The 10,235-nt window shown below is 40.2% G+C and overlaps 1 protein-coding gene across 1 annotated transcript; it reads left to right on the forward strand.

Annotated features, from left to right (window-relative positions):
• The first annotated feature begins 7,294 nt into the window (after nucleotides 1–7,294).
• On the forward strand, nucleotides 7,295–9,704 carry LOC128194656 (protein FAR-RED IMPAIRED RESPONSE 1-like). Its single transcript, XM_052870213.1, has 2 exons — nucleotides 7,295–9,466; nucleotides 9,552–9,704. The coding sequence occupies exons 1-2, from the start codon at nucleotides 7,295–7,297 to the stop codon at nucleotides 9,702–9,704; spliced, it is 2,325 nt and encodes a 774-aa protein (XP_052726173.1).
• The last annotated feature ends 531 nt before the right edge of the window (nucleotides 9,705–10,235 follow it).

Raw genomic sequence — 10,235 nt, forward strand, 5'->3', positions numbered from 1 at the left:
GTAGTGGCGACTTCTTATCTCGATGGATTCATCGATGATTATTGCAATGAATCGTTTACTACGACAATGTCATGTTGATCGGATTAGGATGACTCCATTTGTGTGGTGTTTGAATATTCAAAGCCCTTTGGAGGTGAATTTGAAATTATTGAAGGTTATGGTTTGCAGGTGGGTTGGGCATGATAACAGTTTTAGAGTAAGTCAAAAGTTGGTGCCCTTTAGAGTTATTGATGTGTTCATGAGCGTAGGTTTAGAAATAGGTGGTTTAGAGATTCCTTTTGATGAAGTAGTTGTTGGATTGGTTGGTGAAATGTTCAAATAAAAAACCATCAGTTTGAATGACTTGACGAACATGTTTAATGTCATTGTTCATGATAAAAACATTGATGTTGATGTAGTGTGTAGGTTATATATATTAGTTTGTTTGGTTGTTTTCTATTTCCCTAGGAAATCAAGGCATGTTTGTAACATGCCTTTTGCAGTGTTAGATGACTTAGACAGTTTGTGTCTATATGATTGGTGCACCGGTGTACATAAACATATTGTAGAGAATTTAAATAAATGTAAGAAGAAAATTATGGGAGCAGGTATCCCCCAATCAGTCACTCTTAGTGGCAATGTGGCAGTGTTGCAGGTAATATGATTTGTAGTTCACTATTTTGATGTACTGCAGAACATTGTGAAATAGGTTTGAGGAAATGATTTTATGATATTGTAGGCTTGGGCGGTTGAAAGACTTTCTTTGCATGGTCATCCTTCGCACAGGTTTTTCCCGCGCATAATGCGATGGTTCCCGTATAAATCAAGGACCGAAATAATTGAACATATTTTTATGACCGGAGATGTAAGTGTTTTTTTTTCCTTATTTTGTATGTTAAAATGGATTGTGTATTTTTGTCTGAATTTGTTGTGTGATATTGGTGCAGTTAAATATGGAGTGGTATCTACGAAAGGAAGATCGTCATAGGCCGGAAATCCGTGCAGCTTTCAACATGGATGACGGAGGGATGAGTGAAGGTTCCTTGGGTGAAGGATCCAAGGTTGAGAAAGATGATGATGATGACGAAAGCTCTGATGACGGGACATGGGAAGCAGGTGCCGAGGAGAGATTGAGGAAAAACAATGAAGATATCAGAGCATTGAATGCCAAGATTGGAGTTCTTACTAGGGAGTTATTTGAAATTTGTCAAACTCCAATCTTTCATGAAGCAGATGCATGTGGCACTGATGAAGAGGTTGATGGTGGAGTTGATGAAGCACCTGGAGTTGGAGGTGAGGAGAAGCCTGAAGTTGGGGGAGACGAAGAGGCTGAAGTTCGTCCTGATTGTGGATTTGAAGAAGAAGGTGATGGTAATGCAGTTCATGACCCCCTAGGTGCATATACTGAAGTAAGAGGGAAGGATAAAACCGCACATGAAGAGGAGATAGTTTCAAGAACTGTTGATAACATTCATTTTATTGAAATAGATGATGATGGTGATGAAGAAGAACGGGAGGTCGTGCCATTGGTTATACCCCCATTGCGCAGTTTTGTTGGTGATCCAAGCACCACTGTTGATGTAGACCAATTGTACACAGCAGTCAGCGTCAGAGAGATGACCGTATACAGGTATATGGTATGAATTGTAGTTGTGGTTGACGAATCTATATTGTTTGTGATTGACTAATATTTGGTATGTTTAGGGTTGTAAGCGAGATAATTGGGCAAACGTTGAGCACGACTTCATTCTACACTTTGGCCCCGATAAAATACGTTGATAACATTGTTAGTATTGTCACATTTGGTTGTGTTTCATGTTTTAGTTTATGTTAGTGATGTGTTAATTTTTTATTTTGTAGGTGGTGTTATTTGCTTGTACGATCTTTATGTACTTTGAGAAAAGGTTGTGCGGTGTTGTTAAGAGGATTCATTTTAGTCCGTTATACTCGGTAAATAAAATTTGATATTGTATGATATTTATGATTGAAGAAAGTATTTTTGATTGATTTTTTATTGATGATTTTGAAATTGTCCACAGCACCATATTCTTACAGATTATAGGAAACGTCCACAAAATCGCCATGTTTGGACGCTTCATAACTATAACAGCTATTTGCGTTCCGATCATTTTGGACTTGGAGACATTGCCACAACGGACTTTGTGAGTAACCTTAACTTTGGAAATTTTGTCGACTTTTGGTTGTAAATGTGTTAATGAAATTGTTTATATTGTAGTTGTTTCTGCCATTTGTCCACGACGATCATTGGTGGTGTTATTCAGTGAAATTGAGGTCATTGGAGATTTTTGTGATTGACTCATTGGGTAAGGGGATCAGAGACCGCAAAAGGATAGATACAACTGTTGTAAGATTCGACATCTTTCATTGTTCATCACCGTGTGATTATGACATAACCATGTATTGTTTAAGTATTTATTGTATTTGTTAACTGGTAGGCTGAAAATATGGCACGGTTTTTTTGCATCTTGATGAATACACCGGAAGGTAGTATCGGTCCTTTGACTGTTAAACAAGCAAATATCCCATCCCAACCAAACTTGTAAGTTTCTTGAACTGTACTGCCGGATTATATTGTGCTGTCATGTATATGGGCAAAAGTAATTTGAGGTTGTGGGTATATTATTTCAGACATGATTGTGGAGTCATAATGTTGAAAGCAATGGAAATCTGGGATGGAGACGAAAAATACAACGGGAAAAGCATGCTTGAATATACAACTGTAAGTTGGAACTGTGTGTTTGATTATATTCTTGTATGTGCTGGTTTGTAATGTGGAAAATGTTGGTTTCAGGAGGAGCTGCTTGGGATTAGAAAGAAATATGTGTGTGACTGGATCCTGGACAACGAGAACATAAGAAGAATGGAAGCCCTACAGTTATATGGCATTTTTTAGGATTGCTAAGAAATGATAAAATTGTACATGTATAAGATGTTGAAATATGTACCTAATGTTAGTTGACAATGTACAGTATGTGTTTGTAATAAGATTAGTGGTTGGATTTCGAAATGAATTGTTTTTGCTTTGTGTTTGTGTTTGTTATAATGACAAAATTAGTGATTAAAAAATGAACGCAGTAGTATAACAAAAATTTGAAAAGTACGAGACCATTTTCAGTAAAATTAATGGTAATTAATGGGAAGGAGTTGATCAAGTTCTGAGTGCTGGGATAGGGTGGTGGGTGATGTCATGTGAGGCCAAAGAGTGTGGGGTGACTCGTCATGAGTTGGAGGAGCAATCTCTGCAAGGGTGCTCAAAATAGGGTGTGGTAATCGTTTACAGCATCCCTGTAAACGATTACCCGAGAGGAAATGTGATTTTGTACAGAAAGTCCAACACAGGTACTCAGTCAGGTGAACTGGGGTCAGCAGTGGGCAAAAAACTGACTTTTAGGCTGTTCTGCACCTGTCTGAGGCTGGTCCAGGTGTTTGAGTGCCTGGATAGGGTGGTTGGTGATATGATGTAAGTCAAGGGAGTGTGGGGTGACCCCTCATGAGTTGGAGGAGCAACCTCTGCAAGGGATGAGTCAAGGTGCGCAAAATAAGGTGTGGTAATCGTTTACAGCATCCCTGTAAACGATTACCCGAGACAAATGTGGATTTTGTACAGAAAGTCCAACACAGGTACTCAGTCACGTGAACTGGGGTCACCAGTGGGCAAAAATCTGACTTTTAGTTAGTTCTGCACCTGCTGAGGCTGGTCCATGTGTTCTAGTGGTGGGAGAGGGTGGTTGGTGATGTGATGTGAGTCTAGGGAGTGTGGGGTGACCCCTCATGAGTTGGAGGAGCAACCTCTGCAAGGGATGAGTCAGGGTGCTCAAAATAGGGTGTGGTAATCGTTTACAGCATCCCTGTAAACGATTACCCAAGAGGAAATGTGATTTTGTATAGAAAGTCAAACACAGGTACTCAGTCTGGTGAACTGGGGTCACCATTGTTAAAAAATATGACTTTTAGTCAGTTCTGCACCTGTCTGAGGCTGGTCCAGGTGTTTGAGTGCTGGGATAGGGTGGTTGGTGATGTGATGTGAGTCTAGGGAGTGTGGGGCGACCCCTCATGAGTTGGAGGACCAACCTCTGCAAAGGATGAGTGAGGGTGGTAAAAAATGGGTGTGGTAATCGTTTACAGCATCCCTGTAAACGATTACCCGAGAGGAAATGTGATTTTGTACAGAAAGTCCAACACAGGTACTCAGTCAGGTGAACTGGGGTCACCAGTGGGCAAAAATCTGACTTTTAGTCAGTTCTGCACCTGTTTGAGGCTGGTCCATGTGTTCCAGTGGTGGGAGAGGGTGGTTGGTGATGTGATGTGAGTCCAGGGAGTGTGGGGTGACCCCTCATGAGTTGGAGGAGCAAGGTCTGCAAGGGATGAGTGAGGGTGGTAAAAAATGGGTGTGGTAATCGTTTACAGCATCCCTGTAAACGATTACCCGAGAGGAAATGTGATTTTGTACAGAAAGTCCAACACAGGTACTCAGTCAGGTGAACTGGGGTCACTAGTGGGCAAAAATCTGACTTTTAGGCTGTTCTGCACCTGTCTGAGGCTGGTCCAGGTGTTTGAGTGCTGGGATAGGGTGTTTGGTGTTGTCATGTGAGTCCAGGGAGTGTGGGGTGACCCCTCATGAGTTGGAGGAGCAAGGTCTGCAAGGGATGAGTGAGGGTGGTAAAAAATGGGTGTGGTAATCGTTTACAGCATCCCTGTAAACGATTACCCGAGAGGAAATGTGATTTTGTACAGAAAGTTCAACACAGGTACTCAGTCAGGTGAACTGGGTCACCATTGTTAAAAAATATGACTTTTAGTCAGTTCTGCACCTTTCTGAGGGTGATCCAGGTGTTTGAGTGCTGGGATAGGGTGGTTGGAGTTGTCATGTGAGTCTAGGGAGTGTGGGGTGACCCCTCATGAGTTGGAGGAGCAACCTCTGCAAGGGATGAGTCAGGGTGCTCAAAATAGGGTGTGGTAATCGTTTACAGCATCCCTGTAAACGATTACCCGAGAGGAAATGTGATTTTGTACAGAAAGTCCAACACAGGTACTCAGTCAGGTGGACTGGGTCACCAGTGGGCAAAAATCTGACTTTTAGTCAGTTCTGCACCTGTCTGAGGCTGGTCCATGTGTTTGAGTGCTGGTATAGGGTGGTTTGTGTTGTCATGTGAGTCCAGGGAGTGTGGGGTGACCCCTCATGAGTTGGAGGAGCAAGGTCTGCAAGGGATGAGTTTTGGTGTTCAAAATAGGGTGTGGTAATCGTTTACAGCATCCCTGTAAACGATTACCCGAGAGGAAATGTGATTTTTTACAGAAAGTCCATCACAAGTACTCAGTCAGGTGAACTGGGGTCACCATTGGAAAACAAGATGTCACAATTAACTTCAACACTTTTGTATGACATAAATAAATTCATTATAACACACCATTAAGAGAGATTCAGGTACACAACATACACAACAGTAATACATTGTACATTTCGAATATTACAGTTATCCATTAAATACTTATAATGGTGTTCATATAAAATTACAGTTATCCTAAATCCACTATTGGTTGTCTCCTTGATTGGACATTGATGGTTGGTCAGATGGACGTACAAATTTGCGGAGGATGTCATCCACATTGAGTTCCTTCTCTGCCCACATAGGAAGTTGAATGACAGGTTTTGGTGTCTCCTTAGCAAGGTCAATTGTAAGTGGTGAAACTTCAGCTGGAAAAACCTTTACTATAAAGCGATGCGTAATATTGAGGTAGTGGTTTTGCCGAAATGTAGTGAAGGGGTGGCCTAAATGTACAAACGAAATTTTTAAAAAGAAGAACACTTAAATACCAAATAAATAATTGTGGTAGTGAAGTACAAATTTGATGGCTTACAAGATTGAGTATCATAACGGAACCTACTCCGATATTGTCTGCAATTTCAGGATCTTCAAGAACTTTGTTGTGCAAGGAAGCCTTCATCGTGGCAGTTGGGTCCTTCACAAGTTGGTATAATAAGTTAGTAATGTACCATAAAATGTTATGTTGTTGAATAAAACAAATATTACCTTAAGACTCAACTGCATATCTCCCAACCCATTTGGCTTGCACTCTTTCAATATGCAAACAACCAATGGAAGGACCTCAGCTGATTTTGCCTCTTGGAGGGAGTTAACGTTGTCGAATTTTCCATCCTTTACGAGACCTATGATAAAAAAAAATGGAAAACAAATTAAAAGTAGTAAACGTAACAATGTTGTTGGAAGCATGTATGAGATTCAATGTACTGTGGTGTTCAATAAACATTTGTGCCCATTTCTAAGCATTGGAGTTGAAATCTCGTTCATAGGTTGCGTCAGCAACATCACGAGCAAATTCTTGTGTCGATTTCGGTTGTTCTGTTCCTGTTCTATTCATGAAAGCTGCTTGGATGTTACCTGCAGGACCAGGAATAAGCGTTGCGGAAGCATCGCATTTTTTCAAAAACGATTCAAGGACATCATCATCATAAACAAGGTCTTCCCATGCATCCATGATTATGCAGAAATTTCCTGTCCACATTAAAATTCTAGGTTAACGACGATACATGAGTAGGATGATTAAAGAAGTGACTCAAAACTAAGCAATGGTAAACGGGTTACAGATACTGTCACCTGATTGAAGCGTACACAATTGGTTTCTCCCCGAAACTTAAATACAAGTACGTGGACAATCAAATTACATGAAATGAATGTAGAAAAAAAAATATTAATATTTCATATACTTCCATTAAGTTAACTTGTTAAAATCAAGTTACATTAATTGTGGGGAGATAGTTTGATTTGATGGGTAGCCTATTTAAGTGAAAAGCATTGATTGGGGGTTAGGAGAGAGAAACTTTATGCTTTATGCTGACAACCATCAATGCATGCTTTCACAGATAAGCAAATACGTGCTTGACAAGGCAAAAATATGACCTTTGGCGGGACTACACAGCTGCGTCATCAACCGAGTTAACATCCAACGTTAACATTTACTTCCATTAACCAAGCACTTGCAGACAACTTACCCGGGTGTTCATTAAAGAGAAGGGCCACAACGAAGTTCGGAGGTTTGGTGAGAAGCACAAAAGGTTCATTTATGGTGGACGTAAATGTAGAAGATGAGGTTGGTTAGGACCACTGACCTTCATTAAAGGGCACACGATTTTCCACCAGGGTACGTTTAATTACTTATTCCAAAACATTTTATTTTCATTATTTTTGTAGTTGCCAGTGGTCGTAGTGGTAAGTGTGATGAGTCAATATAATTTGCTTTATCTCTAAAGGTGGGTTTAATGTCAACGCACACAATGGATGGGGATCAAGGGAATGACTATAATGACAATGTTGATGAGCCTAATGAAAGTTTAATGGAGATGGACCCAACAGTGCATATGTGTTTTGACTCAATGGCTGAAGCAAAAACTTTTTACACAAACTACGCCATTAGACGTGGGTTTGCCGTGCGGACTAGAACTTCTAAAAAAGATAAAGACAACAACGTCTACTACCTCAGAATAGTATGTTCAAGGGAGGGAAAATATGTGTCTTCCGTGAAACCAGTGGTAAAAACACTTCCCAGTCAAATTAACCAATGTCCTGCTGGGATAACCATTGAAAAGAAGGAGGACAAGTGGTTTATAAGGACCGTTGTTCTGGACCACAACCATGATCTTTGCCCAAATAACTCCAAACTTTTTGCAGCCAATAGAAAGTTAAGCATGCATGCAAAACACACGTTGGAGGTCAACAACGATGCTGAAGTTAGGTTAAATAAGAGTTTCCTTAGCATTGTGAACGATGCAGGGGGCTATGAAAACATGGACTTCGTCGAGCGGGACGCAAGAAACTACATTGGCCAACAGAGAAGATCTTTATGTAAGGATGGTGATGGTCAGGCACTCCTACGACACTTTTCGTCAATGAAAGATAGAAATAACGAGTTCTTCTATGACATTGCACTCGATGAAGGGAATAAAATCTGTAGTGTCTTTTGGGCTGATGCAAGAAGTCGTGCTGCATGTGAAGAATTTGGTGATGTTGTTTCCTTTGACACCACTTACTTAACAAATAAGTACGACATGCCATTTGCGCCTTTTGTTGGAGTTAACCATCATGGACACTCCATTTTACTTGGTTGTGGATTGTTGTCTTCGGAAGACACTGCCTCATTTGTATTGTTGTTCCAATGTTGGCTAAGATGCATGCGTAACAAGAGTCCTCAAGGTATTATTACTGACCAATGTCGAGCAATGGCCAACGCTATTGAACAAGTGTTTCCTGATACGAGCTACAGGTGGTGTTTATGGCACATTTTGAAGAAGTTGCCTGAAAAATTGCACGGGTATAGAAATAATCCCGTTATCAAAACCGAACTACATGCGCTTATATATGATTGTCTTTGTCCAATACAATTTGAAAATGGTTGGAAGGAACTACTTACCAAACATGGATTGGAGCAAAATGAATGGCTTAGTAATTTGTACGAAGAGAGACATAAATGGGTTCCATGTTACTTGAAAAAAGATTTTTGGCCAGGCATGTCTACGACTCAGAGAAGTGAGGGAATGAATGCCTTTTTTGATGGATTTATCAATTCTACAACAACACTTCAACAATTTGTGGTCCAATACGACAATGCACTTAGGGTAAAGGCACAGAACGAAATAGAAGCCGACTTCTCCTCCATGAACACCACTATTGCATGTGGTTCTCAGTCACCAATTGAGAGACAATTTCAAGTGGAATACACACATGCAAAGTTTGAGGAGGTCCAAACTGAATTCCGTTCAAGGATGAATTGTTTCATCAAAGACACCTTAAAGGAGGACTTGTGGAACACTTACACTGTTAAAGAGGAACGAATGTGGGAGGGTAATCGTGTACCAGATAAATTTTACAAAGTTGAATTTGATCCCATCACACAGACAACCACTTGCTCTTGCCAACTCTTTGAGTTTAGAGGAATTATATGTCGCCATTCCCTCTTGGTATTTGGACAACAAGATGTTTACAGTGTTCCCTCACAATACATTTTGAGGCGCTGGAGCAAAAACATTCGAAGAAGACACACATTAATAACAGCATCCTATAATAATTCCACAAATGAACCACGCATGCAAAGATACAAACTGTTGTGCAAACGTTTTTATGAAATTGCTGAAGTTGCATGTGAGTCTGAGGAAGCTAGTACTGAATTGGAAAAAGAACTTCATTCTTTGGGTACAAAATTTGGGTTCAGTTCTTCCATGACAAATAACATCATCAGTGATGCAGGCCAACTAAGATACGATACCGGTGCATCCACGTCAAAACCACTTAGTGCAGTTGGAACATCTGATATCCTTGTACACAGTCCTGCAACCGTTAAGCGAAAAGGACGTCCACGCACAAATAGGTTGAAGTCCACTGTTGAGAAAAAAACCAAAAGAAGAAAGTCAACTTCATTCACAAACACTTCAACACCACCCACCGAACAATGCGTGAGTCATTATTTACGGTCAAAATATTTATTAAATACTTTTTTGTGTTTCAATTATGTTTAACTTAGTAGTTGTATTGTTTCAGGAAGAAAGACCAACTAATGTTGTTGACTGTGATCACCATGAAGAATTTCAAGCCGACACTATCCAACTATCAAAAGATACCGAAATGGGTCATTTTGGATTTTTGTCATTGTTGTCAGCTGTACATAACAATTTCGATAACAACATGAACTGATATATACTACTTGTTTGCTGCTTCTTTTGTTAGTTTTTATCTGCTTTTGTAATTTCAAATGGTCCTCCATGAAATCCCTTTATTTAATGTTTGTGATGCATATGACCATACCAGAAGTTTTGATTGTAATCGATTACGACGATATGGTAATCGATTACTGTGGGTACTTAATTAAACCAAATAAGCCCACTGCATAACATGTCTAACTTCCAATCGTGTACATAACCGCTCAAAACACGTCCTTCCTCAAATTCGTTTTGAAAACCTCAGTTCTCTTAGTGCAAAACCCTAAACGAAATACAATGGGTGATCGTGGAACGAAGAAACAAAAGGCATCTTCTTCCGTTGGTGGACGTCGCCGCCGCCGGAGTCTAACCCCGTCACCATCGTCATCCCCTCCAACGCCTGCCAATGATCTCTTCTCGTCGGATGAGCAACAGGAGAAATATGCCCAACATTTTGTAAATCGGGACATTTTGGAAAGTAAGTATCTAGAGGTCGAATACTTTGAAGGAAAAAATTTTCAGTTCT

Source organism: Vigna angularis, chromosome 11 (genome assembly GCF_016808095.1).
Source record: "Vigna angularis cultivar LongXiaoDou No.4 chromosome 11, ASM1680809v1, whole genome shotgun sequence".
NCBI lineage: Eukaryota > Viridiplantae > Streptophyta > Magnoliopsida > Fabales > Fabaceae > Vigna > Vigna angularis.

Excerpts from the sequence above, each read along its gene's own strand:
- LOC128194656 (XM_052870213.1), top strand. The coding sequence starts at position 7,295 with ATGGATGGGGATCAAGGGAATGACTATAATGACAATGTTGATGAGCCT. Across the intron at positions 9,467-9,551 it reads CACCACCCACCGAACAATGC|GAAGAAAGACCAACTAATGT; the intron begins GTGAGTCATTAT and ends GTATTGTTTCAG.